The sequence below is a fragment of the Gigantopelta aegis genome, chromosome 10, assembly GCF_016097555.1.
Source record: "Gigantopelta aegis isolate Gae_Host chromosome 10, Gae_host_genome, whole genome shotgun sequence".
Classification (NCBI taxonomy): Eukaryota; Metazoa; Mollusca; class Gastropoda; order Neomphalida; family Peltospiridae; genus Gigantopelta; species Gigantopelta aegis.
In genome coordinates this window covers 85,958,006-85,974,855 of record NC_054708.1, presented here as the reverse complement: position 1 = coordinate 85,974,855, position 16,850 = coordinate 85,958,006, and the positions used below count along the sequence as shown (strand labels likewise).

Sequence of the window (16,850 nt, the reverse complement as noted above, 5' to 3'; positions counted from 1 at the left end):
TCTTCATCAACCCTTCCTTCCGTCTGCACAGTAATTAGAACACCTTCATAAATGCTTGTGAACAGAATCATTTTCATTAAATTGCGAAAATTTAATCCCATCAACATAAAATATTTTACAGTATTCAGAACTTTAGCCTCATTTTCAAATTCATATTGGGAGCAAAAAGGAGCAGGAAGTTCCATACAAGTGTCTGGGTCAGACATTATCTCTACGTGATATGTGGATTATTAAATAAAGGCTATTAACAAGGCTACAGTTGCCATGTCACCAGGCAAGTTTTTAACGTAGGTGTTTGTTTGTCGGTGCATTTCAAATTTGTTTATAAAAACAACTCAACATATTTCAAGAACGCAAACAACTTTTCATTCCAGTAAGTAAATACCGGCGTTTTTATTGAGTGATACAACTTCTTGAAGATGTTATATAGTCTGTTCAGTGAGCACCATTCCAAAAGTATTGAGCCTCGTAATCATGATGAGGTCGATACAATCAAAGATCAGATTTCCACATCACAAAAATTATGTCAGTTTCTTTTCTTTCTTCTTTGACTAGGCTATAATTAACACACACACACACACACACACACACACACACACACACACACACGTGACCAGCCATTTCGTAAAAGATCATATTATATTTTGTGTATCATAACCATCAGTCCACTCAAAATACATTTAATGGACCGAGAGTTACTAAACATCTAGTTCAGCCCATGAGTGCGATCACGACCCTGTGAAAACTTTCTTTTAGACTTCCTGTGTTACGTACAGTGTTCTAGCAATCATATTTGAGCAACGTTATTGTAAGCTCATTAACTTAAGACTCACCTAGATAATCAATAGGATATGCAGTATCTTCAGGTACATCAGTTGCCGACACTGCATAAAATAAAGTACACATTTGTAACTTGTTCTACAACAGAATGAAGACAGCTACATGTAACTATAACATACCTTGAACAAAAAGTTAAAGTTTGTTTTGTTTAATGACAACACTAGAGCATATTTAGTTACCAATCATCAGCTATTGGAATGTATGAATGTATGTTTAATGACAGCCCAGCAAAAAAATATAGATTGGCTATTGGGTGTCAAAGGTAGCATCAATATGATCATTTTCATTAAAAATAAAAAAAATATAATTACTGTAGATCCTGAAATTAAAGCGTCCCTAAATTAATGCAAGTGATGGTGGGCAGACTAAAATGTGACATAAAATTAATGCAATTAGCCTCCCTATGAAATATTACTAAGTACTTTCCAAATAATACACGTCTGTGTACTTTACAGTTAAATCCGAGTTACACTTGACGATTTTTATAAATTGTTCCAAACTTTAAATGAAGGCGAACCGGACGAAGACGAAATAAATATAAATCTGGATAACATAGACACACATAGTGAAAATGTTTTAAATAGAAAGATAGAAGGAGAAATATTATATGCTACAAAACAATTGAAAAATAGCAAGGCACCTGGAATTGATAATATTATAAATGAATACATTAAAGTGACTGCCGACATAATGCTTCCAATCTATTCCAAGTTATTTAACATAATTCTCGATAACAGTGTTTTCCCAAATGAGTGGTTGACGGGTGTAATTAAACACATTTTTAAAAATAAATGAAATCGTTTACTCTCTGAAAACTATAGTCCGATAACGCTGCTCTGTTTTATCTCGAAACTATTTACGACTATTTTAAACAACCAATTAAATACCTTTATTGAAGAAAATAATATATTAAACGAAGCTCAAACATCTTTTAGAAAAGGTTACTCTACCACTGATCATCTATTTAATATACATTCATTAATCGAAATTCTGAAGAAAAGAAAAAAGAAATTATTTTGCGTTTTCGTAGATTTTCAAAAAGCATTTGATCTAATCTCTAGGACATGTCTTTGGCAAAAATTGTTTAAAAATAACATAAATGGAAAATTCTTTAAAAGTATCTACCAAATGTATCAAGGAATAAAATCTTGCATTTGTATAAACAATGAAACATTAGATCTATTCCCTTGCAATATCGGTGTCCGTCAAGGAGAAAATTTGTCACCTGTTTTGTTTTCTATTTATTTAAATGATCTAGATAATTACTTAAAAAGCCACAATTGTATTGGGGTATCTTTAGCCACAGATGACATAGCAATAATCTTGGAAATCGCTCTTTATTATGCCGACGATACTGCGCTTCTCGCAACAAATGCCTCCGATTTACAACAATCCCTTAATGCCTTTTCACAATATTGCAATAAATGAAACTTAAAGTTAACGTAAACAAAACTAAAATAATAATTTTTAATGGTACTGCTAATGACTACAAGAAGGTATTTACATTAGGAAACCAAACACTCGAAAACGTAAGAGTATAAATATTTAGGGTTAACTTTTACCAAACTAAATAGGTTCAAAATAACCAAAAAACTGCTAACACAAAAGGCGACAAAAGCAATGTACTTTATCCTATCAAAATCTAAAGACAATAACTTTTCAGTTGAATGTAAATTAAAATTATTTGATTCCATGGTTGTCCCGATTCTTTTATATGGATGTGAAATATGGGGCCATGAAAATATTGATATTATTGAAGCTATTCATATTAAATTTTTAAAACACATCCTACCAGTAAGGAAAGGAACCCCACTATTCATGATATACAGTGAACTTGGAAGAAAACCCCTTAAATTAATTATCCAACAAAGGATGATAAGTATCTGGGCCCCGAATTGTTTCTGGAAAACAAACAAAAACATCCTTATTGTATAAACTAATGTTGCATGACTCTAACATACCTGGATATAATTATAAGTGGATAAAACACGTGGAAAATATATTTAGCCAACTAGGTATAACCAGTATTTGAATGTCACAAAACTTTTCATCTATACCACTACTCATTCATCGTGTTAAATTAAGACAAAATTATCAGTACCTACAACAATGGAATAGCGACATAGCTTCATCATCAAGGGGTAAAATGTACACCACATTTAAAGAACATCTAACATTAGAAAAATATATTATAAAATTACCACAAATATCCTAGACTACGTTACTAAAATTTAGAACATCAAACCATTACTTACCAATCGAAACAGGACGATGGAACAACACCCCAGTAGAAAGCAGACTATGTACACTATGTAACAAAAATGACATCGGAGACGAATTTCACTATCTACTTACATGCAATTTCTTTAATAACTCCCACAAAAACATTGTTAAAGTCATATTATTATAACAAACCCAATATGCTGAAATTTAAACAACTAATGACAAATAACAAAATAAGTCTTCTAAAAAAATTGTGCGAATTAATAAAAGAAATTACAGATAAATTTGGTAAACCTTAAAAAGAATTGTCTCCCAAGCTTATGCTGTCTTATTCCAACTACTACTATCCATGTTTGCATACATGTATATATAGATTATTACTATTAGAAGTATATTTCACTTTGCATTATTATTATTATTAGAAATATTTTTGTTTTGATTTAGTACATATAATTTTTCTCCTGTAAACCCCATCTTGTCACTGTCATATAATTATTGTTAATGTACCTCATATGCCACTGAATAGCAGCCTGAGTGAAATAAAGTTCTGTTCTGTTCTGTTTGTTCTGTTCTGGTGTCTTCAATGAGATCAACTCACTAACATGTCAGTGTACACATCAATTAACCTGTTTAGTCCCAGATGTTTTTGGAGAGATCAACTCAAAGCATATTTTTTGCAACAATGATTTACCTAACATGTATAGTTACCTAAATCTAGCTAAACATTAGCATACATGTATCATTACAACGTATCTTAAGATACGCCGACAAATTTGCAGCTAACTTGAATAGTAAAAACAAAGAAATGGTCGACCTCAGGATCAGCTTGCTAAAACCCATTTATGCATGATGAATCGTGTCAGTTTTTGCTGGACTATTAGACAATTAGTCTGTCTTGCCTATGATGAATTGTGCTCCACTTATTTTATAAATGTATTATAATTTTAATCTTTCTTTGTTTTAATAGCAGGTGACATAGCTTGCTGAACTATTGCTGGACAAAACATAGGACACGATCTCGCATTTTTCACATTAATATTAATTATGATCGCATTAATTTCAGGATCTACAGTATTCAGCTATTGGATGTCCAACATTTGGTAATTCTGACATATAGTCTTAGAGTGGAAACCTCTACATTTTTCCATTAGTAGCAACAGATCTTTTATATGCACCACCCCATAGTCAGGATATCACACACCATAATCTTTAAATTGATATACCAGTCATACTGCACTGGCTGGAATAAAAACATAGCCAAATAGGCCCGATCGCACATCAAGTGAGCGTTTTACTACTGGGTTATGTCCCACCCTATTATACAATTATTATTTAATTTGAAATATTTTATTGCTCAGAAAAAAAGTCAAAAGGATTGCACAACAGGCAGAGCCTATATAAGTGCTCTCCTAAAAAATATTGATGGACATCAGACAATAATCAATATTCATAATCATATATAAAACATAATAACAATGTCCAATGTACAATTATTATTGAAAAATTATATAATGCACACTTACAGTATTTAATATATACTGGTAAATGTTAATTAATACAAAAAAAATATATATAAAATTGTATACTGCATGTATATTTTCTATTGAATGTTGAATTTTGTCATCCAAATATTATATCATAACTTGAATTATAACAGGGAAGTCAGAAAATTACACACAGAAAAATACAACCATTTTGGAGATATACAATGACATTGTTTATACTGAGATCTGTCAATTTGACACTAAAAATTAATTTTATTTTTGGCATTATAGATCAGTTTTGTTTAAAATATAGGTCATGGAAAGACACCTTTATTTCACACGTCAATACAGCAGTCCACTTAATTAAAATAACAACATCACTAATAGCAAAACTGTAAACAAAAAAATTAACCTGTTGTCTATGTTTATTCTGAAACCTGGTCACTGACATTAATTATTGTCCTAACAATCTTTCGTATAAAATATGAATATACTGACATACATGTATATATATGATCAGCTTCAAGACTATTAATCAGCTTTCACTTTTGGCATAAAAACCAGTTTAGTTTCCACAACAGTTATCCTTCTTTAATGGCGGTTTCAGTTTCACACTCAGGGTTTCTGCCACACTGGGTACGAACAGTAAAACTACGTTCCCTAAACTCTTGGAAATTAATGGGGTATACATTTTTTTAATTTTAGAAACATTATATTAAGACAATTGTTGTTTATAATTTGTCCAAATGCCACCCCTCCCAGTTAAAGAGACTGCTTGGAGTTTGTCATTTTAAAGATGTTGCTGACTAAATTACAAGATCATTTTTAATAACTTACTTTAGACATTGATTACATTTTCTTGTTTACAATATCAGTATTTACTAGGGGTGGGGAAAAATAAAACTGTCTATCAATCCAAGATGATGGTCATCAATATTCGGTAGGGGGGGGGGGGGGGGGGCCAGATGAAAAAATAAAGAAAGGAATAGAATAAAAACAATAATATGAATGTATATACACTGTAAAATTTGAACAGTGATATTTGCCGTATATAGTGTAAAAAATTATCATCATGTGGCATTTGTAGGTTTTTATCTTCAATCATGAATACAGAACAACAAACATCAAATCATGAAAACAAAAGATTTGATCACATCAGCAAAAGAAAAACTGTGTACTTAAAATTAATGGAATAAATAGAAAAAGGAAGATTATACGGTTATGAATTTTAACTCCAATATATGTCTATGAAGTACGAGTATTCATTACTGTGACCACAAAATTAGAAAATTTGTTTCTAATTTTCATTATTATTCATACTTACCTAGTACTAGCACAACAACAATGCTATACGACCCTGAGTTATAACCTCCACTGCAGAATTATCTCCCCTTGCCGGATGTATAACCTACACCCGCGCATGGGTAGACCGTATATCCTTGTTATCGATTCAAAGTCCGGAATGACTGAATCAAAAAAGACCTCTCTCGGTGCGGAGGTAACGGTTGTTGTTGTGCTAGTACTAGGTAAGTATGAATAATAATGAAAATTAGAAAAAAAATTTCTAATAGTCTTATTCAACTTACCGTACTAGCACAACAACAATGCTGTAACAGACGTGATATAACACCGTTAAAGCACGAGAATTTAACATTAAAGGGAGGAGGTATGAAAACAAGGAGGACTTACCCATTCAACCAGTAGTGTTCGTCTCAAGTAATGACACAGTGAAAAGCAACCCACATCATACAAGGTATAAAATGTCAAAGTGACTTTTAAATTGAAGAACTACAACCCCAATTAAAAGTAAACCAAGTTAACAAGGTGAGGAAACCCGCACACCAAGTAATGGTAAAAGAACTACAACCCCAATTAAAAGTAAACAAGTTAACAAGGTGAGGAAACCCGCACACCAAGTAGTGGTAAAAGAACTACAACCCCAATTAAAAGTAAACAAGTTAACAAGGTGAGGAAACCCGCACACCAAGTAGTGGTAAAAGAACTACAACCCCAATTAAAAGTAAACCAAGTTAACAAGGTGAGGAAACCCGCACACCAAGTAGTGGTAAAAGAACTACAACCCCAATTAAAAGTAAACCAAGTTAACAAGGTGAGGAAACCCGCACACCAAGTAGTGGTAAAAGAACTACAACCCCAATTAAAAGTAAACCAAGTTAACAAGGTGAGGAAACCCGCACACCAAGTAGTGGTAAAAGAACTACAACCTCAATTAAAAGTAAACCAAGTTAACAAGGTGAGGAAACCCGCACACCAAGTAGTGGTAAAAGAACTACAACCTCAATTAAAAGTAAACTAAGTTAACAAGGTGAGGAAACCCGCACACCAAGTAATGGTAAAAGAACTACAACCCCAATTAAAAGTAAACAAGTTAACAAGGTGAGGAAACCCGCACACCAAGTAATGGTAAAAGAACTACAACCCCAATTAAAAGTAAACAAGTTAACAAGGTGAGGAAACCCGCACACCAAGTAGTGGTAAAAGAACTACAACCCCAATTAAAAGTAAACCAAGTTAACAAGGTGAGGAAACCCGCACACCAAGTAGTGGTAAAAGAACTACAACCCCAATTAAAAGTAAACCAAGTTAACAAGGTGAGGAAACCCGCACACCAAGTAGTGGTAAAAGAACTACAACCCCAATTAAAAGTAAACAAGTTAACAAGGTGAGGAAACCCGCACACCAAGTAATGGTAAAAGAACTACAACCCCAATTAAAAGTAAACCAAGTTAACAAGGTGAGGAAACCCGCACACCAAGTAGTGGTAAAAGAACTACAACCCCAATTAAAAGTAAACCAAGTTAACAAGGTGAGGAAACCCGCACACCAAGTAGTGGTAAAAGAACTACAACCCCAATTAAAAGTAAACCAAGTTAACAAGGTGAGGAAACCCGCACACCAAGTAATGGTAAAAGAACTACAACCCCAATTAAAAGTAAACAAGTTAACAAGGTGAGGAAACCCGCACACCAAGTAATGGTAAAAGAACTACAACCCCAATTAAAAGTAAACAAGTTAACAAGGTGAGGAAACCCGCACACCAAGTAATGGTAAACGACACTCGACTGCACCAGATAGTCAACCATCCACCCCCCACTCTCCAAACAGGAGGTGGAGAACTATCTCCCAGAAAGACTGCCGCTAGCGACAGGACGAAATAAGGGTCGTCCCCTACTCATGGCCCTGCGCACCGAAATGAGTTGCTGCCCTGCAATGACTGACTGAATCCGCCGAGTTCCGTCCGGACCAACAGCCATATCACGGAAATAAAACCGGTCAAACGTGTGCCGACCTTTCCAAAATCCCGCACTCATGACCGTGAAAATGTCCAAAGAATCATGGAAATTAAGGGAAGCAGAAATCGCCCGAATCTCATGAGGTCGAACGGAGAAATTCCGCAGAACATGATCACCCGCCTTGTCATATGCCAGTTTGATGGTTGCAGCAATCCATCTCGACAAAGCATTCTTCGTAATGTCTCCTGGTTGGCGTGTGAAAGAGATAAACAGTCTCTTAGTGTTTTGCCGGAGATTTCTAGTACGCTCCAAATAGAATTTCAAAGCTCGCACCGGACAAAGAAGTCTATCAGAATTATCCGCAGAAAGCGTACGAGATAAACATGAATAATGGCCGGAGGAAACTCTTCCCCTGGCACCTGGTTCTTAGCCACGAAAACAGGATCAGTACGTAACGTAACTGACCCGTCCGTATTGTAATCCACCAAATCATGCAAAAAAGCATGAATTTCACTAATACGACGGCAAGCCGCTAGTGAGACCAGAAACAAAGTTTTCCACGTCAAATGACGAAGACTGGCGAATTTCAAAGGCTCGTAGGGCTTGCCTTTGAGTGCATGCAGAACCAGAAAAACATTCCATTTAGGCAAAATGGAAGGCTTCTCAACCGTGTTTTGCAACGACTTAAGCAAGTCATGCAACACGAGATTCGTTGATTTGGCCACTCTGTCCGACGCAGTCTCTGACTGAGCAGATCGGGTATCAACGGCAACCGCACCGGCTCCTGCACTAAAAGTGACAGGAACGAAGGAAACCAGGCTTGAGCTTCCCAACTCGGGGCTACGAGCGTGACACAACAAGGTTGCTGTCTGATCTTTGCCAGAACCTTGCTAAGCAGAACCAGAGGGGGAAAGGCGTAAAAATCCAGTCCCGTCCAGTCCATGCTCAACGCATCGTACTCCAGTGCCAGTGGGTCTGGTACCGGCGATACAAACACTGGCAACTGACTGTTCCGGCGAGTGGCAAACATATCGAGTTGAGGACTCCCCCACAACTGAAGAACTCGATAAGCCACCGTCCGGTGCAACATCCACTCTGTCTGAACCGGGGAACGACGACTCAAAGCGTCTGCCAAGACGTTCACGGACGAAGGAATGTGTTTGGCCGATAACACCACTTCCCAATCGTCGCACCATTCCAGAATCTCCAAAGCCGCAAGACTCAATGACAGGGATTTTGTGCCTCCCCACCGATTGAGGTACGCAACAACCGACGTGTTGTCTGACCTCAACAAAATCCGACGATGTCGAATAACAGTCCTGAAATGGAGACAAGTGCGACGCACTGCTTCCATCTCCAACAGGTTGATGTGACGATCCAAAAGGTGTGCACCGAACCCCTCGAGGGAGAAAGTGGGTGTAAAGGAACGGCCTGGGACATACACTTGTCCACTAGACACTATTGGATCGGAAGAATGAACCAAGGCTCCAATGGTATCACCAAATCCCAGCTGAGACCATCCCACACTCGGGACAAATGCCATTGAAGCGGTCTCTTGAACCGTCTGAACCGCACATTCAGCGCCGCCAGCGATTCGAGATGGCCTATCAACACATGGAGCATGCGCACCGACGCACTTTGCTCCACCAAAAGACGTTGCGCCAACGTCCTGAAATTGTGAAGTCGCGAATCCGTCGGAAGAACGGACGCCTCCACAAGGTTGAAAACCACCCAGAGATAAGTGAAAACCTGTGTTGGCACTAATTCCGACTTGACCCAATTGGGAATAAACTCCAATCGAAGAATCATGTCGATCACGAACTCCACGCCCACGAGACATGCCGTCTGTGATGCCGCCAGAATTAACCAATCGTCCAGGTAATTGTGCATCCGTATACCCAACAGATGTACACGCCCCACCACTGCCTTTACTAAAGACGTGAGGGCTTGTGGCCAATCCAAACGGCAGAACTTGAAACTCGTAAGCTCTGCCGTCATAGAGGAACCGCAAGTACTTCCAAAAATCCCGATGGATTGGAACATGCAGGTAAGCGTCCTTCAAATCGATGGACGCCGCCCATTCCCCCACCTGAAGCAAAGCGCGAACAGACTGAACCGTCTCCATCTTCATAGATGGAATAACGACAAAATAATTCAGCGGCTTCAGGTTTAGAATTGGTCGCCACTCCCATTCTTCTTCTGGGCGAAGAACAGATGGGAATAAAATCCCGGAGTGCCCAAATCCACCTCCTGGATGGCTTTCTTGTCAAGAAACTCGACAACCATCTTCTCTACCAGTATTCGTTTGTCGACAGGCGGTACTGCAGGTAACCGGGGGGAGGACGTCAGTGGAGGGGGTGAAGAAAACGGAATTCTGTATCCGTTGCGAACAACCGACAAAACCCATGGGTCCAGATCTGGCAGTTCGCACCAACTTTGAACAAAATGGCGCAATCTGCCCCCCACAGGTAGATCTGCTAACGGAACCTCTGTAAGCAGATGTCGATTGTCCACGCACCCTCATCCCGGCTGCTTCCCACCCCTGGGCACCTTGCCCCTAGCTGAACCACGAAAACGTGCCGGCTTCCCCCGAAAACGTCCCTGTTTCGATGAACCACGGGCATTACCAGACTGCACGCCCGAATCAGACACCACAGGGATCTGATAACTGTCAAGAAAAGTCGATTTCTTAACATGTGGAGGCTTAAAAGTAGACGCCGCCTGGCGCTTACGAGCAGTTATGGACGGAGCAGCAGGGACGAATTTCGCCGCTTCTTGGTCCATGACCAAGTTAAAATTAGTCCCAAAAAGTAAGGTTTCCCTTACTGAGCGACTACGAAAGTAGGTTTTAACCACACCCATCGCTCTCAGTCCCGCCAGGTAGTGATACCGACGCAGAAGTAGACTGTTGGCAAAAACACGCCCAGCAAGCTGAGCGACGTGATGAAAGGCTTTAGAAGCCGCCAACAAACAACCCTTAGCCATCGGCGGAAGACCCGTGACTGCTTTATCTAACCAAAATAGGAACGTACCTAAATGGTTATTGACTTGAAAAAGAAGTTTAGATAACCTCTCCAAAGTCTCTAAATCCGTGAGTGGCACACTGACATTAGGAGATGGGTGGCAGTCTGCCTTCACCCTAGCGGAAACGACCGCTGGATGTGAAAGGAAGGAAGCTCCCAATGTCTTATACGAAGACCTGGACAAAACCTTCGCCGCAGACAACAGTTTCCCGGTAGCTAACGCTGCCGGAAACTCTTCCACCACCGCCCCCAAAATACGATCGCTACCCGCAATCAAAGCATCAATCTCTGCAAGAGATTCATGCGCCTCGTGCGCTAACGGCAAGCCGAAATCCTGCCGCAGAGCGTCCGTCGCTAAAGGCCGGTTTCCAAACGAAACACCCTTGTAAGACTGAACAGCCTCCTCCGACGGAATTGCATCCGCGAACACCAGTCGGACCTGTTCCCATACAAAACCAAGAACCGCCTGGTAATCATAATCGCCATCTGGCGTACCATCGGCCAAATTGGGAATCTCGTCAAGCACCGAACCTGGTGCCAACCCTTCCCCCGAACCACACACTGATTCGGAGGGAAAATCGTCTTCCGAAGAATTTTTTTCAAACGACGCGCCATGCACTGATCGTAACGGAAACGAAACTGCATGGGCAGGACGATGCGGACCGGCCGAATCTGCAAACTGGTCTAACCCCGGTCTCGCTGGAAACCCCGGCGGTGGAGGGACTGGTGGAGGGACTGGTGGAGGCGATTCCCCTAGCCAGGCCATGAAATTCTCAAAAAGAGAAACGGGTGTAGGTTATACATCCAGCAAGGGGAGATAATTCTGCAGTGGAGGTTATAACTCAGGGTCGTATAGCATTGTTGTTGTGCTAGTACGGTAAGTTGAATAAGACTATTAATAATTATACTATTAACTGATGACTCCACTGGTGCGTTACTTTGACAGCTTAACCCAATTGATTTCAAGCATGTGTTTAGGCTAATCGATTAATAACATCATAGCTGATTGGATGAATTTGACCTTTACTGGCTCTAGAAATAACTGATGTAGCTATTCTGTGGTCAGTTTGGGATCAATCCCCGTCAGTGGGCCCATTGGGCTATTCCTCATTCTAGCCAGTGCACCACAACTGGTATATCAAAGACCGTGGTATGTGCTATCTTGTCTATGGGATGGTGCATATAAAAGATCCCTTGCTACTAATGGAAAAATGTAGCAGGTTTCCTTATATACTCTTCAAAAAAAGAAACGCAAAAGGGTACAAATGGGTTATAACTCCGATTTTATGTTTCCTACCGGTTCATGCTTTGTGAATATAAGGTCATTGCATGTCCCAAACACATTCCCACGGTTACATTCGATAAAACGCAGCTACTGTACAATAAAGTTCCAAAATGTGAATATTCGCAAAAACGCAGCCATGTGCAAACCATGTCACCACTGCACGTGCGTTGTCTGCATGTGCAACATGAACACCGACAGTATAAAAGTGCAGGGTGTTCGCTTGCCTGGCCTCTGTATCTGGCCGACAGTTGACAATCCAGGACATGCCACGTCAGAGACACAATGCCATCGGCCGACTAGACGCAGGCGAATCCAGAACGGCCGTTGCCAGGGCATTCCATGTGTCCCCAAGCACCATCTCCAGACTGTGGGACCGTTACCAGCAACATGGATCAACACGTGACCTCCCTAGATCCGGTCGACCACGGGTCACTACCCCCGGGCAGGACCGCTACATCCGGGTACGCCACCTTCGGGAACGATTGACTACTGCCACCTCCACAGCCGCAGCAATACCAGGTTTGCGCAGGATATCCGACCAGACAGTACGGAACCGCCTACGTGAGGTAGGAATTCGTGCCAGACGTCCAGTTCGAGGTGTCATCTTAACACCACAACACCGTCGACTCCGACTGCAGTGGTGCCAGATTCATCGACAATGGCCTCAACTGCGATGGAGACAGGTGTGGTTCAGTGACGAGTCCCGATTTCTGCTCCGACGTCATGATGGAAGATGTCACGTGTATAGGCGTCGTGGTGAACGTTATGCGGCAAACTGCGTGCAGGAAGTGGACAGATTCGGCGGGGGTAGTGTCATGGTGTGGGCAGCCATCTCACACACTGGCAGAACTGACCTGGTCCACGTGCAGCGCAACCTGAATGCACAGGGCTACATTGACCAGATCCTCCGGCCACACATCGTTCCAGTTATGGCCAACGCCAACGCAGTGTTCCAACATGACAACGCCAGGCCTCACACAGCACGTCTCACAACGGCTTTCCTACAGAACAACAACATTAATGTCCTTCCTTGGCCATCGATATCACCGGATTTGAACCCAATTGAGCATCTATGGGACGAGTTGGACCGACGCCTCCGACAGCGACAACCACAGCCCCAGACCCTGCCCGAGCTGGCAGCAGCCTTGCAGGCCGAGTGGGCCACCATCCCCTGGGACGTCATCCGTACTCTGGTTGCTTCAATGGGCAGGCGGTGCCAGGCAGTTGTCAACACACGCGGAGGCCACACCCGGTATTGACTCCAGATGACCTTGACCTTGGTGGTGTGTCCTATCACTTACTCACAATGGACTAGAGTGAATTGTGAACAATCCTGCAACATTTGGTAATTATCGGACTCACCATTCAATAATTAAATCAATTCTCCAAATGTTACGACAATGTGGTTTTGCGTTTCTTCTTTTGAAGAGTATATGTCAAAATTACCAAATGTTTGACATCCAATAGCCGATGATTAATAAATCAATGTGCTCTAATGGTGTCATTAAACAAAACAAACAAACAAACTATTCTGCTTACCATAACAACAAAAACAGTTGAAACCATTTTTAATTCAATAGCTTTATAATCATTGGATACATTACATTGAATGGTCAACAATAAATACATTAATAGATTATTTCAGTAAATTTTATGGCCTCTTGCCAACACTGCTGGACTTGGACACTCAACCTAACGTTTGAAAAAGTATTTTCGGTCTCAGAGATCGAGAATCAGTCTATGACCTGTGGGGAAAAAAGGCTTTCCCCACCCCTAATGTCTACTATTCAACATTTTTCTGATCACCCAGTAATGTTTGCACCGTGGATGAAACTTCATTTTATTTCCTAATATATATTTTTTTCATGTATATATTATGAAATAACTGGATGGAAAACCTTTTTTTTTTTTTCGTGTGCTTTTCTTACCTTTGCAGAGTTCAGCTGATGCCGTCCCGTTGAACTGTGTGGATCCTGTAGGACACTCCTTACATTCAGTTTTGCCCATTTCGTTCTGATACATGTTTGTTGTACAGAGATGGCAATCTCCATCCTCAAAATATGTTCCGGGGGAGCAGTACACTACAACACAAATTAATCAGTCTCTGTGTTGTAGGGTACTGCTCTTTTATAAAACGGAAGTGTAACAAAATTAACACGATTCAATGCCTATAAGATGAGTGAAACACGCAATGATAGGAAAAACATCAAAAAGGACACCTAGGCATACAAAACAAATAGTGTATTAAATAAATATTAATTACCTAAATCCTAACACGTAACAATAGTAGTTCTGGGGTTTTTAAAATCATATACAGTATATTTTTTTAATCATCTAGAAATGTTCCCGTCCTTATCATTAAATAATTGACAAAATAATGTAATTGGATGTTTTAAATTACATTTCATATCCACTACAATTGTAAAACACTTTACATATATTTTATTCTTTTTAACTCTATAATAGTAAAAATCTTTTTGTTTTTTGGTTTCTATTCTTTTCCTGCCTGTCTGATATTGCCAGTTTGGGTTGTATTCACTCTCAACTCAGGCCAGGTAGTCAGTTCAGTAACAAGTCCATCTACTGCTTACCTTCTCACCTGTGATGTGTTATGCATGAACAGAGACAATGGCATTGTCTCTGACTATTTACACCAGAAAAACTCAATTTGCGACAGTAAAATCAGCATTAACATCTGCAAATTGTCAAATTATACAACATAGTTATCCCCTAAAATGTTACACCCCTGCACCACGGTGAGGTTACAACACGCGCAGGGGTTGTTTCATGTGTTAAATAGTTTAACACTACAGATTAACCAGAAAGCTTTTATAATGAAGGTTTTAATAACAAAATATTGATATAACACTACTGGCTGATGAACTCACATCACCAACTCACAATAGTATAGCATCATGTATTACCAACGATGTCATACTTGCCTTCTTAAGTACAAGCATATGATTTAGCCCATGAAAGAGTTAGAGAATACTCAACGAGCTAAAAGGTAATACCATTTATCTTGCACAAGTGAACTGATGTTGTCCTTCCGGAGCCTTTGGCTCAGAAAGGACAAGATAAATTTATGAGTGCAAGATAAACGGTATTGCCGAGTAGCGAGTTGGGTATTCTATTTGTTACCCATTTTCAAAATTTATAATTTTATGGAAGATTTTCGAAAGATACTGTTGTTGAAAATAAGTTTGCAAATTGAGAACATGAGGCAGCGTTGTGTCATAGCTGTGACATATGCATCGCTAATGACCTAAGTTAGTGGTTGACATCTCTTCCACCATGGAAACTATTCTTACACACAATTAACCGCTTAAAGTGAAGCACTGTTTATGACATCAAAACATATCTAAGGGAAGAATTTTTTTTTCTTTTCTTTAGGGAAAGATCACTTTTTTTTCCCCATTTCTCTCTACCCATATGGGTAATAAGGAATCATCTTTGACAGCCGACGTTCATGGGGTGACTCTGTCCTATACACCTAAGGATGAGAAAATGATATTTTACCACACAGCATATTTCTGGCTGCTGCTCCCTGTGGACACTCAACATCAGCTCTCATTGTGATGTCTTTTGGGTGAGAATAATAATTCCTGTTCTTAAAAGTGACGTTAAAAACTGAAAGATTTTTCTTTAGCTCCTGTGCCGACCTCTCCATATCTATAATGGCCTCAATCAGTTTTTGTAGCTCTGGAGTAACTGAAACATACAAGTGACATTATTTAATTGGAAAATCATAAAACTGAGGACAAAGGTCAAGTCACTTGAAAAATTAAATACTCGCCACTTGAACAACACACCTTATGCTACACTATTATGTAAATAATACTGATGACTAATATGAAAACAACAACACCTATCTATCTATCCATCGATCCAGACAAAGCAATTAATCGATATATTCAAAAAATTTTCACTCATCCATCCATTCAAAATCCATTCATACATCTTACACCCACGTTTCTACCTATTCATCCATCCATTTATCCAAACCCAAACCTATTCACCTATCAATCCATCCATCCATCCACCCATGACAGGCCTGGAAATAATTTTTTGGGTGGTGCCTGTAAAAATTATTATGATTAGGTATATTAATAGACATAGGAAATTCATGTTCTGAGCAAAACAGGAAGGCATTATAACAACAGTACTGCTTCAACACAGAAGTACTTCATTTTGTGTCAGATAAAATGACTACTAGTATTAAGTTTGTGACTGTGAAAGCCTGACAAATGATAAATTTGTACTGGACAATGTCTACGACTGGACCCTTATTTCTGGTTCAGTCCACCAGTAGAAAGGTCCTAGAAAGCTATGCTAGAAAAAACCCGTCTAGCACACATTTTCCTAGATGGCAATGCACTTTTTCATTGCTTAAATGGTCTCATCATTTAAAATGTAGATGGCCATTGCTACCTGTTCATAATTCCATAATGACAGGGGTGCACAAATTGGTTGTCCACATGCCCGGGACAACCACAATATGTTGTGGGCAACCATTCTTTGTCAAACAGTTGCCCAATGGGCAACCAAGAAAATCATAAAACAAATAAAACATAAAACAAAGCTTCACAATATACAGACAGTCATGGGCAATTCAAAAGTCTCCGCACTGACAACTTGACTGACAGGCGATATAAATATCCACCCTAACGCTGCCATCCACTCAGCATCCACCGTGCATGATTTTGGCAGGTGTTTGGAAAAGCCATATGCCAGATATTTC

At 39.7% G+C, this 16,850-nt stretch overlaps 1 protein-coding gene across 1 annotated transcript in view; it reads right to left on the bottom strand.

Moving 5' to 3' along the window:
- Positions 1 to 16,850, bottom strand: part of LOC121383159 — a 104,304-nt gene that overhangs the window by 34,175 nt on the left and 53,279 nt on the right. The window contains exons 10-12 of the mRNA XM_041512987.1: positions 15,629 to 15,820; positions 14,038 to 14,190; positions 834 to 884 (exon numbers count right to left, since the gene is read on the bottom strand). Of these exons, the coding sequence (XP_041368921.1) occupies positions 834 to 884; positions 14,038 to 14,190; positions 15,629 to 15,820 (396 nt within the window). The remainder of the gene's footprint in view (positions 1 to 833; positions 885 to 14,037; positions 14,191 to 15,628; positions 15,821 to 16,850) is intronic.